The sequence below is a fragment of the Colias philodice genome, chromosome 9 (assembly GCF_061535455.1).
Source record: "Colias philodice isolate Cphi_HAF_F1 chromosome 9, ilColPhil1 Martin Lab GWU primary, whole genome shotgun sequence".
NCBI classification, from domain to species: Eukaryota; Metazoa; Arthropoda; class Insecta; order Lepidoptera; family Pieridae; genus Colias; species Colias philodice.
The window spans coordinates 5,013,170-5,034,853 of record NC_143094.1 but is presented as its reverse complement, the minus strand read 5'-3'; the positions used below and the strand labels follow the sequence as shown (position 1 = coordinate 5,034,853).

General features: G+C 35.2%; 2 protein-coding genes across 8 annotated transcripts in view; one reads left to right on the top strand and one right to left on the bottom strand.

Annotated features, from left to right (window-relative positions):
* The window catches only part of Rbp6 (RNA-binding protein 6), a 404,056-nt gene that overhangs the window by 293,788 nt on the left and 88,584 nt on the right, over positions 1–21,684 (top strand). For all 7 annotated transcript variants that reach the window (XM_089699035.1, XM_089699037.1, XM_089699038.1 and 4 more), the window contains one exon: positions 10,021–10,069. In XM_089699035.1, the coding sequence (XP_089555161.1) occupies positions 10,021–10,069 (49 nt within the window). The remainder of the gene's footprint in view (positions 1–10,020; positions 10,070–21,684) is intronic.
* Positions 16,238–17,206, bottom strand: LOC149485780 (uncharacterized). Its single transcript, XM_089698546.1, has one exon. The coding sequence runs from the start codon at positions 16,985–16,987 to the stop codon at positions 16,238–16,240; it is 750 nt and encodes a 249-aa protein (XP_089554672.1). The 5' UTR covers positions 16,988–17,206.

The window sequence follows — 21,684 nt, the reverse complement described above, 5'->3', positions numbered from 1 at the left end:
TTACCGATAGCCCATAAAAAAGAAGTAGGCGGTAGTGTCATGCCATACTTTTCCGGTGTGACTTACAGCCCGCCATACCGACGCGAATGTGTTGATTTAAAAAAAACAATTCAACCATTTGTACCAGGCTAACTTTTGCACAGGTAACCATCGTCGTGCAGCCATTTACGAAAATCGCCATGCCATACTTTTCGGACGATTCCAAATGGTCGCCATACCGCCGAAAATCTGCAAATTTTTTTTTTGTAAAAATTGTAACAGACAAATGACTCGAAATTTTGTGTCAGTATCTCCCGGTCTACTACCACCCGATTTGTTTTTGATTGTGTATGACCGTGAATTGACCTCTATTTGGATGCGATGGGGGAAGCGCGCCTGCGGTACGCCTGCGGTACGCCCGCGGCGCAACCGTGGCGTGCCGCCTCGTCGCCTTTCCAAAATTCTTTCATACAAAATGTATAAGAAGGACGTGGTGCAAAACAGATTCAAGAGGTGCGCTTATGGCACGCCCGCGCCCGCGCCGCTTGTGTTTGACCCGCGCCTTAATGTAACCTCCGGGCAAGTTTTGCGTACAGCCTACTGGTTAAATTCAGAGGTCGACGTAAAGCGACGCCATCGCTCACACGTCACGCAGCAGTAGAATTCATATTTGTCTTAGAAGTTGATGCGTACAATAAAAATTCGCTCTGCCACGTAGCTGTGACCGCGGTTCGCGTTACATGTTATATACTTGGATCGTTTACGAAATTAAAGGGTTGTGATCTGTTAAGCCTGTGACGTAATATATTTCTTAGTTTTGACATGTAACATTATGTTGCTCTATGAATTATATTTCAGTCTGAGTAACTTTAAGATAAAACCAAATTGTTTAGCCTGCTCAATTCTTTGAGCTTATTTGTAATCAACATAATATTATATAGATTGTGATCGATTTAAATAATAAACACGAGCTATATTATAATAATGTTATCAACATAAACTGCCCTATAAACTTTATCCTTTTTCTGTACTTTTTTACTACATAATAAACATGTATTTCCTTTCCAATTCATACATGAATGTATTTTTAGTTTGATTAAATGCTTAAGCAAAGTTCTATTCGGTGTGTGGTTTATATTCGTTCAAGTTTACGTGACTAGAAATAGTAAAATCGGATGATGATGTTGATAATGTGCGCTGTAATGGGCCATTGGCAATAAAACCTTATAGGTAAGCGATGGATTAAATAGAATTAGGTCAGGGCAAGGCCCACACCTTGTAACAATGTTTCGGAACTCCTGGACGCCTGTATGATAATTTTTATACGCACTTTCGCAACTTAGGTATATGAAATGTATTTTGTTGGACGAAGTGCATGCACAATGGTATTTAAACTTGAAAACATTCACATCCACGATAATAGCTTTACAAATTGTTCCATTTGTCGTATTTTACAATAATAATAATCACTTGTTGAATCTGTAAAAAATATAGAATTCCAGTTATTCATTAACCGCTTTCAATTGAATGAATTCGTTCATGAAAAGCAATTTATGTGCCATTATAAAACTATATTCAACTACTTGCGAAATGATAACGGTTAAATCATTTGTTTTTTGTTGATACTCATAACCATTTACGGTTATTTCACTATGAATACAAGGAACAGTAATATTATTTCACAGTTTTTGATACGATTGAATATGACTGGACTTTAAAATGTGTAAAATCAGTATAACATGTGTGCTATAAAAGTACAGAACAAACTCAGTTTCGAATAGATTCGTTGACCATTATTCCGAACAAATTTCACTTGTGAAACGTACAATACGTGCAGTACCACACAAAGGCTAACAATCACTTATTTATACGCCTCTTTTCTCCCAACTATATAACATTGTTAGGGATAATCCGAAAAGTTCGATACACCGCACTTCCTTCCTCAAAGATACCGTTGACGAAACTTCTGGACGAAAACTTGGCGACCACAGTCCGAGTTTCACGTAGATAATTTGCATAATAGAATACGGTAGGTCTATTTGCTATCGGGGTCATCCAAACTTCTGTGGATTAGTGCTTTCACGGCCCTTATCGGGTTCTGAACGAATTTCGGGCTGCTTACGATGGCGATGTCATTATGGATATCCGATTTATATGCAGATTGGAAGTGAAGTGGAGGAGCGGGGATTCACCGCTACCGCCGCCCTTGCAAGATGCACCGTAATACAATCTTGACGCTTCATTTTGTGACCGACTTGATAGACTGATTCGTGGTAAAGGATGATATCACAGCGGTATATCGTGTTGCATGGAAACGTCTAAATTAATTGGTGGGAATTAATTTAAATAGGCACGCATGCTATTTCAGTCAAATTAAACGATAGCGATAACGAGGCGTTTCCAGTCAGCGGACAAAATATGACAATAATTCTTCCCTTCTAACTTCCTTATTTTAAAGGAAATTTTCAAGTATACTATAATTAGCTTAATGTAATTAAAGAATAATATAAGAGCATAAGTTTAATTCATTAATTCTTCACTTTTGTCGTCGAGATCTCTCAACTTTTCCTCTCCCAACGATGAAGACAGAGACTCTATTGTAAGGTTTAACAATTTCCCCGCCCGGTTGCATTTCACAGAATATTAATAAAATATCACAATGGATGTCAACTCTATTCAAGATAAGTGGCCAAGATGAAGCGCGTCAGTAGCAAAATTCACGAAATCAAATGACGAATGAATTATGTCAAACTGAAAAACTTTGTAAACTCCACTCCAAAATAATACAACTGACTACTCACGCCTTTCAGTTTCGAGTACATTTATATCTTGAAAAGGGTCATTAAAATATCGAGTAAAAGAGTAAACTTCATCTTTATTTAATCAAATAAATGCGAGCGAAAAAACAATAAAACATTCAGATTCGCGCATTTCATCGATTATAACGTCGCGTAAATCCTCTTGATTGTACAATGTACAATATGATATAAAAAGATGTTCGTATTAAATAGTAGCTTAATTACAGATGGTTCGTTGAATAATTTAGGGTCTTAATCGACCCGTATTTATTACTTGATGTGAACGATCGAGCAGCCAGATATATTACCTGAAACAATTAACACCTGAGCCAATACAATGGAATACAGCTTACATTCGAGAGAAATTCATTTATTAATGACGTCTGTTGAGAACTGGTTATCTGCAATGATTTATAGTGCATATAATATTTGCACAAAAGAATTATTAAGGCGATGAATGATATTTATTAATAAAGCTGTGAATAAACTTATAACACGTTGTACATATAATATGCTTTCCAACAAATATAAAAAGTTAAATCGATGCATAAGCTCAGAGTCGGAAAAATATGCCATCTTGTTTCATACAATGAGGGATGAAATGAAGAAAATTACTTTCTTAACTGGATTATTCCTAACATTTTCCAACTCTTCTTAAAATACGCTCGTCGGATAAGCGTAAAGCATTTGCATGTTTTTTAAAACCCAACTGTCAAATCCAAGTTGTTTTTGTTCGACCATTTTTACGAAACTTTGAGGGGAAAAGTATAATGAAAAAGCCAACACATCATTCATTTTTCACCAGCGCTGTCTATTATGAATTGCAGTTTTTAAAAAGTTGGTAATTAAACATCGGGCCGCAGTTCAGGTCAGTCCTAACTTTTAAGTGATATAAAGTTGATAAAAATGCTAATCATTGTCGCTATTTCGTTATTTTCAAAATTAACATTTCACAAACATAATTTTTCAAATATACACTTTAATAGCTTCATTTTTCAAATACTAGATTTATAATGGTTGTTCGGCTTATATTATTGTTCAATACTTTGTTTATCTTTCCGAAAACAAGGAAATATTTCGTTTACATTGCAATACTGGAAAGATAAAGTACAAAGAAATAGATGACAAACGTAAACAGATTATTGCGACTTTTTTATTTGATCATGAAGACACAAAAGATAAAAACTGAACAAAAGCAATAATATTATCCTTTCGATAACTTATTCACTTTGTATCAATATAGTACAATAGTACATCGGATCGGTATTATATATTGCGAACTTTTTCTCATACACAATATTCCTTTGATACTAGAACCTATTCAATAGAGGATGTACTACAATGAATGTACCTGAAGTGTTTCATACTCCAATAATGATTTGAAATCATCTTTTAATTTTCTTTTGTGGGTTTCTGCCATTGTACTAATCCCCATCTATTCGATTGTAGTGGAATATGAGCGAAAATCTGACATTGAATTGATTTTGGATATACGAAAATTGTATGCTTGTGTAATAAGGGCAAATGTCAGAAGTAAACCGAATAACTTTATCTGTAGGTATATTTAAGTGTAGAGAATGTCTTGAACATTTAAATTCGTCTTGTAATAAAAATAACTAGACAAATATTTTGCTAGAAAATGAATTGACTTGATTTCAAATTCCCATCTTTGGAATAACTCAGTTTTTCTTTCCATTCGGAAACTAATATAAACTTTAAAATAACACCCCTAATTTACAAAACTAATAATGCTCTATCCAAAGTAGATTTAAAGTTGTCTTTCGTTTAAAGACCCTATCCGCAACTCAATTCTAAAGGGAATCATTTCTCCCTTCGACGGCTCCTATTTGTACTGAAGCACAGGTTAATAAGTAATGAAGCGGATTCTGAGTTTTGTTTGTTAAAGTGATTATTCAAATACGTAAAACGTTTTCGGCTTTGCCTAAACTTCTTTCATATTTTATTCATCGATCCTTCACGGTTCGAGACATCCGTAATTGTTGATAAGATTCTGTTGAAGGTTTTTAAGTGCGCAGTTTCTTAGTATGGTTATAAACTTTATCAGTACGATTAATTGGGAAAATTTCTAGATGTAAAAAGTTTTATCACGGGAGTTGTTGTTATGTGCAACTTTTTAATTAACCGTTTTATTTTTTACTATTGCTTAGTTTGTAATTTTCTTTCTTACACTGTTACAAGGTGATTTATTTAAAACCTGCAAAGCATTGCTTTTTGTAGCTAATAAATAATGTTAAACAAGAAGTTGTATCGCCATCAATAAATCATGTCTAAAAGTAAAAATAGAACATTTTAATAAAATCAGAACAGTCTCATTTGAGATACCTACATAATGATCCTAAAGCAATCCAATCTCTTCATTATTTATTCCGTCGTCGTATAAACTTATCTATAAAAACAGAAGCGCAAATTATCCCGGAATTCACTCCTCAGGGAATCATTACGTAAATACGACAAAATTGTTGAGAATCTGTCTCCAGAAGGGGTGTTATTTATTGAGGGCAAGGGCGGAGTGTATCCGAGTGGCTCTATTAGCTCAACTAATATTTTGTTCTTCCAGTTAATTGTTATGTCGTCTTTAATACCAGGTGGCTTGTCCCATTAGGCCGCCGCGGGCGAGTTAATGCCGGCGCGAAACTTGAGAAGCAACGAACTTCCACCCGCGGAAATATTTAAACAAATTAAAACTTTTTCTTTATACCATTTCCCGAAGAGTCTCCTCATTCTGATTCGTTTTTATTGAGTTTTCCCACTTTCAACGTACTCGTCGATAGTAGAGGGCTTAATTCGATTTGCCTGTATAATGTTGTGTGTCCACGCGTATCCGTCGGCCGAAATCTTGTTTGAATGTTATTTACTTGATATTCAACATTGTGGTTTTTGCGTGATTTACATTCGATACAAAATGTTTGTCGTGTTCATGCAAAATAAACTGTATTATTGTACTATAGTACAATATTTGATTCTATAGGAATACTGATTCTATTTAAAGGTCATTTCATAAAAATCACAAAAACATTTTAATGTTATAACTAAATCAGAACAATAAAATTATCAATTTCTAAATCAATTAAAACATGATCCGTAAAACAACAGCATAATTCCGCTGGCGATCGAGCGAATAATCCTTAACCTATTTAGAATTGGGATTCTCCGGCATACTGTAAACCAAAACATTCCAGAAAGTTCTTCAAATTAAACGCAAGAGTCATTGTTGGGAACAGTTGGTATTTGATGGACAAGAAGTTGACCATTACGAACCAACTGTTTTGCAACTACCGAAGTAACTGCTTGTGGTCAAACTGGGTAAACATTGCACTGTTCTACAGTTATAGTCTATAGCTGACAGCTTTAATTTAGTTTCCCTCTAATAATCAATCGATTTTAGCTCAAATCTATAATGACGCGATCTCTTGTTCTCAAAGATAAAATGCCCCTTAATTTCTCAAACAAAACTACTTTGTAGGACTTAATTTAAACAATTGAGTAATTAATGTAGCTCAAAATAGACCTGCGGCTAAAATTTCAAACAAAAGCATTCACATTTATGTAATACTTATGAAAGCAATTTAAAATAAAAGTTTTTACACGTTTCAATATTTAAAATTCAATATAAGTTGTAATTTAATTATTTATGCATTAGATACTTTCAATAATTCAAAGGTCTATCGTCATCTTATCTCTTTCGATACTTCTAATCGGTACTTTGCCGCCTCCTCATTAAAATGAGTTTAGATTCTAAAATAAATAAATAAATACGACTTTAACATTTAAATTAAAAAACTCTCTAACTAGATAATCAAAGCTCTTATATATTTTATAACTTCAATTCACTTCATCTTAAGTGTTTCATTTCGACCTACTTATTTCCATTCATTATTATTGATAGCGCTATTTCTCGCGTTGAAAATTTATTTGTTAAAAAGCAAAATAAAAGAAAATAATGACACAAACATTTTAATCAAGAACTCGATGAAATTTTATTGTGCAAATGAATAAAATTTTCTTCGTGAATTAATGATAAACCTATATAAATTTTAATGATATATTTAATAGCTTCATTCATTCACAACTGTATATACGATGTATATTGTATATGCGTTCGAACACGATATTGTCGCTGTTTCTATAAAAATCTACTGAAAGATCTAATGGCGCAGCACTCTGTATATCAAATGCCAATTGCCAAGCGATTTCTCGTATGCATCATCTACGAAATGCTTGCATATTGATTATATTTTATCGTGCCCCCGAGACTCAACCGCCTATCCCATTAATTGTGCAGTCTCTAAGCACACGCACACACGCGCTTACGAATCAATGCGTCGTACACACAAAGAACGCACACAAACATACAATTTGTTCACATATTAGACTCCGACAAATGCTGCTGCACGAATGATATCGGTAGGTTTTGATGGATTGCGGTACAGAATGTGATATTCGTAATTCATCGCTTGTGTACTCGCAATTTCTATTTACTGTTGCATGAAACCCCTTTTTTAGACGCGGAACAAATAAATCGATTTTTGCATGTCAATGATTAATAACGTCGGGTTATGTCGGTAGTTTATTTTTTGATTCTGTTGTAGGCAACTAACTCTACTTTGTTATAGAATAATTTTTATGCATTTAGACCAAATAATACACAAGAAACTACAAATGTGAAACAAATTCAATAAATCGTTTATAAGTTTAAGTTTAGTTTAAGGATATAAACAATAAAATAGGTATTTGAAATAACTATCACTTAATAATATCCTTATAATTATATTGAGTATAATAATCAGGTGCGTTCTATTCTTATACAATATTATTTAATTGAACAAACTCAATTTCCAGCTTTCATAATGCGTAGTCAGCTCTAAGCCCTAAACCGAAATGTAATTTCACCAGAAAAGACTAGAATAGGCATAAAACAGAAAACGACTGGTCTGGAAAACACAGGGATAATTATGAAGCGACATAAAAAGTATCAGAATGTATAAAATCTGTAGAAGCGTCACAAATCTCGTAAACGACAAAAGAACGGTGAAAAATTTAAGGTTTAGTAGGAGCTCTTAAATGCGTACCTACATCGCAAATTAATGCGACAGCTACCTCTGGGGACGTGGCGGGAATCTCCCCTTAAATAAAATGCTTAATAATAGAGCCGGCTGCTTAGTAGAAATGAGCAGACATTAGAGAAAATTGTTACAAGTGTGACTTTATTGATACTGCTCCTTGGGTATTCCTTACCTTAAACTGTACCCCGGCGTAATCACTTTTCGTATTACACCATGTTTTCATTACAATTCCCGTTTATCTCAGGTAATTTCGAAGAAAACATTGCACGAATTACGAATGATTAATGATAAACTGGGCCGATTTCCCTACCTTAATTATACAATATTTATGTACGTGGGCTGTTGTACTTATGTCAAAATTGGAGAAACCTACACGAGGGTTCACGCATTGTCCGAATATTAAAGGCCGAATTAGACTGGTCACGCAGCGATATGTTCATAAACGTCCCTATTAAGGCACAACTTGTTAAGGTCCATTTCAACTTACGTGACTCAAATTGTGACTCCGAAGTTGACTTTTCACTGGCACTGAGGGATGGACTGGTTCAATTTACGTCATACAATATCAGACACATCGAGCACAAATAATAAATTACAGACCACTTAAACTTAGGTCCTCAACTTACGCTATAAACGAAACTTAAACAGGGACACAAGATATAAGATTAAATATAAAACGAGAAAAGTACTCGAGTTATGAAGTTAAGAAGAAACAGATTGTTTAAAAGGGAATCCAGTCTACAATACAATTTCTTCCTTGTTATTTTTAAATAAAATATTATGTTGTTAGAAAGATGCTATTCAAGTTATGTAAGGGGACAATAGTAATGACAGTGAATTTTTACTTTGCCTTTGTCATAAAATAGCTTCTTTATGCAATTTTTAATTAAATAAAAAGATTGTAAATATCTTCTTGTTTTGTTTTACTGTTAATTTAAAATGTCTGCACTGAATATCATTTTCAATAACGGCATGTTGTGTGAAATGTGAGAATATCTAGTTTCTACGATTTAGCTTTGAAATACATACCTAATTGTGTCGGCAAATTTAGTTTGAGATTTGAAAACAAATCAACGTTTAATTAGCAAATTGCTATCCATTTCAATCAAGATATTTATTGGTACAAATTTGCCAATATTACGATTTATTTCGACTTGTATCAAAAGATTTTAGCTGCTGAAAGCGATACTTAAGTATTTATAGAAATACAAGAAAGAAATCAATTTATGTGATTGATTTCTCTATTTGATTGAAGTATTTCGCTTTCGATTTTAAGTATGTTTTCTGAGAAATAATAATTTATAATACTTAACTGAACACTAATTTTATTCAAAGTCTAAAATTTTCCCAGCGTGTTGTAATACGTATTACATCACGAGACTATAAACATACACTAATACGGACATAAAGTAAACGAGCCCAAGGAGGTCTAACTCAATTTCATCAAATGTTGCGGAAAATTTTTCGTTCGCCGCAAAAAGGGTTGTCAGTACGCGCGTAAATAAAAGCTTAGCATTCCCGCGCAAACAAATCACCACTAAACAAACGCGTCTACAGGTAAGAATAATTGAGGGAAAGGTCACCTGTTACGGGTATTCGACATCGATCATCGGGGGTGTGTCGAGGTCCGCGAGTAATGTCGCCCTTGGGGGTAAACAGCGACTGCGAGACAAAACCCTGGAGGCCACCTGTCAAACGAAGTATGCCCACTTTTTACAAACACTTGTTTTAACGCGAACAATTTGGTCCTGCGGGCGCCTTACGCAAAACTGAATGTTTAATACGCGTATATACGTCGTGAATATTGCAATGCAATTCGGATTTTTTTGCAGCCGGGGAGTTTTAAAGCGTACGAACGCGGCCAAATTTTATACGTTCGTGTTAGATGAGTGGTGACAGCGCATCTGCTCGCGTGTATTGTTCGTGTCCTAACCGCCGACTTTCCATTTATTTCTCTATGAATACGTTATTACCTGCTCGCCCCCGCTTATCAAAGTTTATTTCCAGCGTGTGGTTTACTCTGTACGGTGCTTATTCGTTATTACAGCACCGGAGTGTTTTATTGCCTGGGCGGGGCGCAAATCGTGCACGACAAACACGTTTTTCACTATTTCAACGTAATCATGCAAGATTTTAATTTTGTTTATCATTTGTTTCAGATTGAAGACGCAATGCTCATGTTCGACAAACAGACCAACAGGCACAGAGGTAAGTCATACATTTTTTTAAGTACAGTGTCGCCGAACACGGATGCCTGGACAGTGGACACGTCTGCATCATTTATAATGATAATAAAATAAATATATAAATAGCTGCAACTTATATTACAGAATTTATAAACATTAATTCATCATACGAGCTTGAAAACACGACATTAAAATACGGATCCACGAGTTATTTCTATTATTACAGTACATTTTAATAAACAAGTCTCGAAACCCGACGATATGCAAACCCCATCTAAATTAGCATGTCGCAGGGGAAACAAAATATTGTTTCATGCACGTCTCGCCTCATTACATCGGTTTGTCGTATCGTCGGATAAATACACGTAAACCCGCGTAGAATATTGCAGCAAAAATACCCGCCAGCTAATGTAAATATATTTCTAGATGACTAATTTATTTCACAGGTAAGATGAAAACGTGCACAGGGAAACCATTTTTAAATTGCACAAATTACCTTTTTTATGCACAAAATAAAAGCATTCTTCAATATCGCCATTATCAAACGAGAACGGAAAATGTTAAGTTTATGAACTATTGCCATTTATTCAATTTTGTAGAGGACTTCAAGATATTCTTATTGACATAAAAATGTATATAGAAGAGCTTTTGTATCCGAGAGTCTCATTATTCTTGCAAATAACCTTTGAGCCCTTCTTGAAAGAACTTGCTATATAGATAGGTCACAGATTATCTACGTTCTCTTTGGGCCTCATTTATGAACATTTAGTATTTTTTTTTTCTTTTATCTGTACCTTCAGTTCACATACACAATTGTTTTTTATTTGTACATCACATCTGCGTGTAAAATATTTTAATTAAGTAAATTAACTGAGATAACATAAATTATTTCGGTTACAAGGACCATTTGAACATGAGCTTACAAATAAAGTGTGCGTCTAAGCACGGGGACTTATATAATCAGATGTTTTCATTATCCTCACAACGCGTAAGATTTTAATTAAAATCCACCAAAATCCACGAAATCGTATCAAGGACGACCATCTTTTGTTGTTAACAAAGGTTCCCTTGAAGCGGTTACAACAAAATGCAATGTTAAATTTACTTTTGTAATTCTCATTACACAAAAACAGGTTGACCCAAATATTTAGGCTCTGTGGAATATCGTTGCGTCGTCATTTATGCAAGTTCGCAAAAACGAATCCTCTCTCAGCCAGAAACAAGCAAAAATCAGCGTTAAAGTAATACTACAAGAGATAAAATGTCTTGTTCAAAGCTAACGGTCTTTTAACATCCACGCCCTTTGCGTGTCATTTGGATGATATTTGCGGTCCCCTCCACTTTGTAATTAGAAAAAATGTGAAAGGAACTAAGAAAAATTCGATAGCTAAATCTAAAATATCAGCTTACGTTTGCAGAAATATTTTCGATCGGCTTATCTATATAGATAAATGAAATCATGATATGAATCACAAGTAACCCGTTTAATGTAGGCCCGTAATGTCCTCTATAGCGACGTCAGTTATTATCCCCTGAACGTAATCAGTTGGGTCGGGCCATTTTGGTAAGTAATGTAAAAATATCCGCTGTTTATTTGTATCAAACTCGGGCAAGAGGCAACCCAAACGCGTATTCATACTGAATATGAATGCAAACTGCCCCAGCGAACGGCCGGAATGGCGAAAATCAAATTAGGTATGGCGTGAATACTTCACGGCGACGTTGGAAAAAAAATTGAAATCAAATATTCATTGACTTTCAACCGGATAAGCCGGCCCGCTGCCATTTCAATACATTTTATTATCTATTTTTCGCTACGAGGGCCCGGTCGCTTCGACCCCATAAGACGACGATTTCTGTCCATTTGAATTATTAATTCCGAAAATCAAATCATATAGACGAGGCGATTCACCCAAATTCGTTTAGCGTTTTCGTTCTTATTTCTTTATAGGTTTCATATTCATACTATCCTGAATTTATGTTTTATGTAAATAATGTTGGCTTGAATGAATGAATGAATGAATGAATGAATGAATGAATGAATGAATTCTTTATTGCACACACCAGTTGAAAGAAATAACATAAAATACGATACAAACAAATTGCACAATGGGTGACCTTATGGCTACAGAGCCATCTCTTCCAGGTGACCCAACCAAGGAAAACAATGATAAATTACAAATACAAGTAGGCGGTGTATACTAAAAACGAAACAATGATAAAATAAATTTAAATTAATAATATAAATTACTAGAAAAGTAAAAGTATAAATAATATACAATATGTAATAAATAAAGAAATTCATATATTACAATATATATATACGTATTCATAATATAAATAGATATAATATATACATATTATATAATACATATACAAAATACATATAGGTAACGGAAACATTATTAAAGTCATCATTTGGCCACTAAGGAGATGTAGTGGTCAAAAAGCATGTTTTTGAAAGCATCGATGGATCTCGCTTGGCGTATGGCTATTGGTAAGTCATTCCATAGTCGAATAGCCTTCACTGTAAATGAGGAATTGTAGAATTTAGTTTTGTGTACAGGTACATTAATGAGATAAGTGTTATTCGATCTCAGATTTAACCCGTGATTACTAGAGTACTCAAAGTTATTTTTTAAATAGAGTGGGGTTCTGGGATCGAATAATATTCCGTACAACAAATGTAGCACATGAGCATCCCGGCGATATCTGATAGGTAGCCATTTCAGCCTGCGACGATAAGCTGAGACATGGTCATACTTACGCAAACCAAAGATAAAGCGGATGCACAAGTTCTGAAATCGCTCAAGCTTATCGAGTTGGATCTCAGTAAGGTCACAGAAACTGACGTCAGCGTAGTCGAGGATGGGAAGAAGGAGTGTTTGCGCTAACAAAATTTTGGTCGGAATCGGAAGAAAGTTTCGTAATCGCTTAAGGGAGTGGGATGCTGCAAATAACCTTTTACTGAGATGTTTCATTTGATCATGCCAGGAAAGTGTAGAGTCTAAATGGACACCAAGATTTTTGACAGACAGACTGAATGGAATCTTAGTGTTGTCGACGTAAATTGATGGCAAGTTTTCCCACACAATTTTAGACACAAACTGCGGACTTCCGATGATAATAGTTTGCGTTTTGTGGGGGTTAATTTTAAGGCCGTACAGCTTGCTCCATCTAACAATAAAATCGAGATCAGTATTTGTTGAGTTAATGGCTGCAGGCAAATCAGACAAAGGAGAATGCGTATAAATCTGAAGATCATCAGCATACATGTGGTACCGGGATAAGATGTTACTCGTAATGGAGTTTATGAAGAGGGAGAAAAGAAGAGGAGAGAGGACACCGCCTTGTGGTACACCTGCAGTCAGATAACTCCAGGATGAGATGGACTCGTCTAGCTTTATCCTCTGCCGGCGACCATGCAAAAAGCTACGAAACCACTCTAACACCGATGCAGATATGTTAATAGAACGCAGCACACTCAAAAGTACGTCATAGTCAATAGAGTTAAATGCATTACTAAAATCTAGCAATGTTAGTAACGTGAGCTGCTTATTATCCATACCTAACCGAATGTCATCAGTTATTTTTACTAAAGCAGTAGCCGTGCTATGCCCGGGGCGGAAACCGGATTGTAGAGGATTGAGTATGGAGTTCGAGTTTAGGAAGGTACTTAGTTGGTGATGGATAAGTCTTTCAAGAACTTTGGAGAGGAAAGGAAGGATGGATATAGGACGGTAGTCTGACAGTGAGCTAGCATTAGATTTCTTAGGGAGCGGGATAACATTAGCGTCTTTCCAAACTTCAGGGAAAGTGCTGGACGAAATAGAGTGGTTAAGGATGTTGGTGATTGTAGGAAGGATGATGTCGAGGATAGGGACGACCATAGCACGGCTAATATTGTCACATCCGACAGCTTTAGAAGATATGGATAATATGTTCTTCTTAACATCGCATTCGGTGAAAGATGAGATGTTGAAAGGTTTATTAGAAGAAAAAGGTAAGGATGAAAGGAAATCAAGGGTAGCCTGTTTATCGACACTGTCAAACAGGACGGGAGGAGTAGAAAGGTGTGCATTTAACTGGTCGATATTCAGGTTTGTAGCCGAGACTTTAGGTTGTTTACCTATGCCAATAGTTTTGAGAAACTTCCATACAGAACATGGGTCACCATTTTCAATGGATGTATGAATATGGCGGCGCTGTGCATCCCGGCACACAGTATTGCAACGATTCCTCAGTCTGATATACTTCTCCCTCGCCTCATCAGAAGGACACGATTTTAAATGAGATTTAGCTTGGTTTTTTAAATTCAATTGCGTTTTAATTTCCTCAGTAAGCCAAGGTGCAGGCAAGTGCTTGAGCTTCACCGGACGTGCTGGAGCGTGAATGTCGTAGAGCTGTGTAAGAAAGGAGTTAAATAATGTAACTTTTTCATTAAGGTTTTCACAGGATTTTACTGCATTCCAATCCATCTTAATCGCATCGGCACAGAGACTTTCATGATTCATACGACCAAAACTTCGGTGCATAGCGACTTGGGGCTTTGATTTGGGGGGACGGAGTTTGTAGGAGAGGAAAATAAGATTGTGATAGGAGAACGCATCTGCTGCACACTGACCATGGTTAGAGATGAAGTCTGTGTTGGATACGATTATAAGGTCAAGCAAGGAAGGTGCACAGTTAGGAAAATAATGCGTGGGATTAAGAGGGAGGATGTGAAGGTTATAGGAGTCTACAAGAGACAGTAGTTTATTAGAGCGAGAGTCATTTTTTAGCAAGCAGGTATTGAAGTCACCCATAATTATGGTGTGACTGTAAGAAGGAGAAAGATTAAGAAGGAGATCATCGAAAGAAGGAAAATAGTCTATGGAAGAGGAAGGACTGTAGATTACACCAAGAAGAATTTTTGTATGGGAAATGCAGACCTCTAGGAAAAGGTATTCAACCGCAGCTGCAGGAGTGGGTTCTGGCGAAGAGCTAATAATAGTGAACGGCAAGTGATTACGTAGATAGATAGCAACACCTCCTCCACCCCTGCAGGCACGATCGTTACGTATCAGATGGAAACCGGGTAGGGAGTAGCAGGAGGATGGTAAGGAGGGCTTTAGCCAGGTTTCTGAAACAAGGATGGCTTGGACATTACTCGACTCGAAGGAGGCTAAAAAATCAGTATAATGTGCCGGGATACTCTGCGCGTTGATATGTACCACGTTAAAGGTTTTTGAAGCTGTAGGAAAATGATTATCAAGTAACGTATTGAGAGGAATGTAGGACGTACTACTAAGAAAACTATCCATTGAACAGTCAGAAACCGATGGTAATGACAAGAACTCGTCGCTCATGATGCTTTCATTGGATGACATTATTAAACACTATAGACCTAGTAATAATATAAAAATGGTAATAATATAAAATGATAAGTAATATACTTAAATATTGAGAGTATTTAATAGATATATAAGAAGAAAAACAAAAATCAATAATATGAAAATATAATATGAATCCAAAAAAAATAAATAAAATATGTATATATATATATATATAATAATCTAATGTATATGATAAGCAGTAATATGTACGAATAAAATATATAAGTATTTGTAGAAATTAAAATAATTTGTAAGTCAAAATACAATTTACCATAAACACCTTCCAGTAGTTTTATAGAGTAGCAACACCAAGATACAAATGCATGAAATGAAATGACATTTGACAAGTAATAAGTGACATATGACATATGACATTAGTTTGTTTACAAGTGTGCAAAGAAATGTAAAATAATTGAAGGTGGTAAATAAATTAAATAATATTTAAATGCAGGTATTATGCGAGATATTACATTAATAAAGTATTGTTATAACAACCTATACAAAGACACAAAAACAAACCACATAAGTCTGTCACTTATTATAGCATATGTCGGCAAAAACAAAAGCGCAAAAACACAAATTAAAGGTGGAAAAACAGAAACACAATAATAGGCGAGACTACAAAATGAATTATGAAATATGAAACAAGATATTATGAAAGTACATGATGGTGAAATTAATAACAAAAGAGAATATATTCCAGCAGGTTAATAGTATAGCAAAAGTTATCATAGCAAAACCGATAATACAAGACCCTACACCGTTCATTGAATAAGCATTGAAAAAAGAAAAAAAGAAGTGATAAAAATATAAAACTACTTATGCTTAGGAATTCTTCTGGATCTCGCTGTTTGCTGCGAAGAAGTCTTCTGGTTATTGTCACTAGAAGCCGCAAGAGGTTGCTTTTCAGTATCAGGAGTCTGAGTTTTAATTGAGTCTAAGTCAGCGATGGAATTAATCTGATTGCGAGCCCCATCTGATCCAATAACAAAGATGAAACCATTCCTCGTCCAGCAATTGGATATACCAAACCGTTTCCTTGCAGCAATGAAAAGGGCATGGCGAGCCTTTGTGAGGAATTCGGATACGGTAATATTAGTACCCTTGAATGCGGTCTTGGCTTGCCACACCTGGCTCCGTACCTGGATATCCTTAAATTTGACAAGAAGTGGCCGTGGTTTGTCATCCTTCATCATCCCCATTCTATGACACTGGCTAAATATTTGTGGAGTAACCTCAGGCATTTTAAGGTGATCAGATATAACCTTGGAGACAATGATGCTGGAGTTTTCATTCTTGGACTCAGGAACACCATGAATTAATAGGTGTTTGCGCCTGCTCCGCATTTCAAGTTGATCATGCATTTGGGTTAGCAGCTGAATTTGAGAGGTAAGACAGCTTAACGATGACAGCACAAATGTTCGAAAAACAGCAAATTCTGAAGAAATCTTACTGGTGGGACTTCCAGAGCCACTATTGCTACTTTGCAGCTCACGTTGAAACTCCTCCATTCTATATTTGAACATTTCACTCATATCCGCTACAGTTTGTGCAAAGGATTCCATTTTGGAGGTTATGTTAAAACTTCTGTGTTGGATTTTAAATATGTCTTGGTGAAAAGTGAAAGTGATTATTTGTGACACTTACTGGATGGCAAAGGTAACTTTTAAAGCATATTATTTATGTAAACAACAGTGGTAGACAAATTCTTAATAAAACAAATGAAGAGTAAGAAAAAAGACGTATGCACTTTACACTACCCACAAGTGGAAAAAAAAAGCTTGGCTTAGTGTGCTTTGACAAAAATAACCCTCTATATTTTACACCGGCTCATAACTTATTTAACTTTGTTTTGGCTTTTGTTTTGTTTTATTCGTTCCCAAATCTGTAGATTTTTACCGATAAATCACGTGTTGAATGGAAGCTTCATTTAAAAGGCGATTTTTATGTAAAGCTGTTGAATCTGTAAAAATGTGAAACCTTTTACCCTTTTACTACATTAAATATGCGCGAATAATGCTTTTAATAGCACCCTTTATTTTATTTACGGTCGTGACCAGTGAAAAAATATAATTAAAGGTGTCCCCTCCCGACTGGTTCCCTTAACAAAAAATAATTTATTGAAGTATGATGATGACTGCGAAATTATTCAATTAATTTCTGGTCAATGCAACAAATGTCTAAAACATATAGATCCATAAAATATACAGCAGTTACTAAAATAAATTAAATTTGAACCGAATTTGAACAGATAACATTTATAATATAAATTTAAATACATTGGCGAGGGTGGAAAATTTCATGAAAGCAACTAGCGTAAAACTATTGCTACCGAGGCGCACGCAATGTAATAATCAAACTTTCCGTTCCGTCGTAGGATTGACATTCAAAACATAACTGGGGCTTGAAGCAAATGCCATTACGAAAGGTAAAACGACACGTGAGACACAAGTTCATAAATATTAAAGAAAAAAAAAACTAGTGGAACCAATCTCAGTGGGGCGGATTCCATTTGGCCGGGCGAGGTACGCGACGCCATAGGGACGTATTTCTAGCAGTGCGTGCCTCTCTACCGTGTAAATTTTACCTATCACTTTGCATACGAGCAGTTTTATTTATATTTCATTCGCAGCCCGCTGTCTAAAGATGCGTATCGCGTGAATCATAAATGATCGTTTTCGTCATACGTCATAAAGCTTTTGTTTCGCCTCCGTTATCCTTTTTACGCGTTCGTTTTTTTTTCTCTCGGATACAATTTTCCAATTTCATTTGTGTATTCGAAACGGTATTTAATTGCGCTTTAACACTACTTAAATCTAGCAACTTTATTTGTTCGTATACAATTCAATTTACAGCGCGCCTCGATTCACTATTTTTGTACATGTCGAGGCAATTCTAATACCTAGTAGGAAAGCTTCTGAAGTGGAGCTCTCTGTCGGGAACTCGGCTATTTTATTTGGAGCTGCGAACAAAAGAATTTGGTCTTTATTCCTTTGTTTATAAGAGTCGTTGGGGAGTACAGTGAGATGTTTATTCATTGCTAAGTGGCAGCACGTGGCTCCGGCGGGAGACGAGAATACACCGGGCTTAGGTGTAAGGGTACCTTGCGTGGAACCACCGCCCTCACTAATAATACGCGTATTACAATTAATTTAGTTTAAAGTAATGCTCATTTCAAGTGGACTTATTTTATCTTAGGACGTTTCGGAAGTGGGGTTTATTAACCAATAGAATTGTTAATTTACTCCGTGACTATTACTTGATACCGTATAAAAATATACCATTAAAAAAAAGTTATTCATTATTGATTACTATTAGTCTACTATCTATCATAATTAAACATTATTTAAATATTGTCTTAATTAGATAAAACGTTATTAGATATTTTCCTGAACTAAATTGCTACCACTTAATATGTACAATAACGGGAGTTCATGGAAGTGAGTTAAAACATCGATACAATATCCAATTCAGTTCGACCGACGTCCCCCGAGACGTGGTTGAGGATGCAGCACGCAATGTATAAGAGTTAAAGCGAAATACCAACTCTTGGGACTATTCAGTAATCACACTAAAACATATTAACTCTTCAACATAAATTCTACTAATTCAGAGGTATAAATTTCAAATGATAGCATTAGGTTTTCGTAACGTGTACGCAAATACGTGCGTGAACCATCACCGAGTTATAGACGAATTTCGTCTCCTTTTGAGGCCGAAAAGCTTCTATTTAAATAGCAAAGCTAGTTCTATTTTACTATAAGACTATTCACACATCAGCTGAAGACTTCCCTCTCGGGAGTCGCGGCGAGAAGTGGTATAGAAAATACGAGGAAGTATTTTAACACATCTCTGTTCCCAACATTAGATATCTCCTAGCCATTTGCGAAACTGTCCACTTGTGTATCTATGGGTATTACCTCGGGGGCTTGACAACAGAAGGATTTTGTATAGACAGTGAAAACGTACCGAAGTTTGCTCTCTTTCAATGCTTTAGATCGCACTGTTATCCCAAATTAATGATGTGGAGTTTTACTTATATTCTGTTAGGCATATTTTATTGTTGACTATTTTAAGAAAAAAAATTGAATATTTTATCATAACTGCTTTATATTAAATAAACATACTTAAGTATACATTCCGACTATCATAAACAACACAGTAATATCGTTAAACCTAAAGAGAAAACTGAAGTATTGAAAATGGATTAAAACTCAATAGTTGTTTATCACAATGAAAAATTTAATGATAGAACGAAATCGTATTACGATAGAACCGTAATATCTCGATATAATTTCATTGGATTCTCAACAATGGCTCTTTAAGAAGGGATGGCAATAAATTGAACCACGAATAGGTTGCTATTCAGGCATTAAAGACTTGGCGCTTCCACAATACACATTAGTAATGTGTTTCGGCGAATCATTTCCTACTAAGAACGTCCCAAAAGGAACGCTTTAAAAAGTCGTAAGTACGGGAAATGACATAGTGAAAACCCACTTCCCATTAGAGTGGTAGCAATTGAAAAGTCATTCATTCTAAGACCGGAAAATATCGAGCGCTTTACATTGTCAGGCGTTCGAACAATAAGCGAAGCACTCGTCCAACAAATGAGGCAATAGTGTTGTAATTATGGCGCCAATAGTTTCATACTGCTTTGTATCATTTAACGACAGCTTTTCATCGTTATTACTTACTTGCTCCCACCGGGGGCGATAATACCCTGGCCAATTTATAATAATTCGAAATTGATAGGTTCTTTTTTTAATAATAATAATTTTTAAACCGTTTACCTTAGCATAAGAATTTTCCATAATATATTTTCCATAACCTAAAACATTGCATAAACTATGAAAAGCATAATAGCGGCTATTTGGCCTTTATTTATTCATTTTTAGTTATGAGAAATTCGTTCTTCAAAGTTTTCGATGTTAGAAAGTCGTAAACGTTCTTAATAGGTACACGTATAAGATACTTCAATGATTTATTGCGGGCCATCGAGGGTACTTAAACTTGTAATATGGCCATATTATTTTAATTACGCTCTTATATTTAGTTGGTAGAGTTTTCAAGTTCCCAAAGTGGACATAGCGTAAAGCAATTTATACTTTATTGCCTCATAGAAATACGGCAGATTTTATTAAATAAATTAAACTTGAAATAATTGAACAGTCCTTGATTTGAGAAAGTAATTATTCTGAAGTAAATGTTAATAATAACACAAAGGTGTACCCTAAAATATCAACATAATAGTTTTACTGTTATAATTTCGCAAAGTTAGTGCAGGAAGCTCGCTTATTTTGCTATATTAAAGGATTCCTGACATAATTATCTCAAAGCGACTTACTACGCACCCATTTATTAACCATCTTAATTACTAAGGCCAAGTTAATTACACCCGGTAAAACTTAGCGTCTAAAGAGCGTTATCCCGTTAATTTAGTAGGAAGACGATGTCTCGAAAATCTCTTTATGTTATCCCCTTGGATCATTGCCCTGTGGGTGATCACCAAACTTAGTGGACATACCCGAATGTTATTCCGAGCGTGCCCTCAACTTTTTTTATAATGAAATTATGGAAAAAATCCCTCGGCCACTTGGAACAATTACTTTTATTTATGACCCCCAATAATTTACTGTCACCAGCAATGCCGTTACATAGAATGAAGATATTTTCGTCCTTATTGGATTTACTGTATAATCCATCGATAACTTGGAAGAGCGTAGAAATTTTGACGCGAAATTTAACAATACTTATATTGAAATCGCTAAGGGAGTGTTTAGGGTAATCTAAGAATTGTTTCCCTGAAGTTTAGATTGAAATACCCATTTAATTATTGTTCCATTTATCAAATTAAAATTGTTTTAAATCGTTATGATATTTTTTTATTGTTTTATTGACTTCATAATATCACATAGGAGAACAGCAGACTTGTATAGATTTTAATCTCTTTTAATGATTTAAAATTTACATTAAAAATTTAAAAAATTGTGTCAACATAATATATTTTCAGTAGCAGTTGTTTGAAAATTGGATTTATCGTCACATAGCACTGAATAATGTTTGAAAAGAACATTGTTAATGAGAAATGCGCAGCAAAAAATGCTCCAGGATTTAAATTGACATAGAATAAGGAGTAAAATAAATCGTATCGGCATCCCCGCTGATATAGCGGTTGTCTGCGCACGACAGTTAACAGACTATATAAAGTGGACCTATCCTTTCTCAGTACACACAAAATTAAAGCGTATATCCTGAGTAT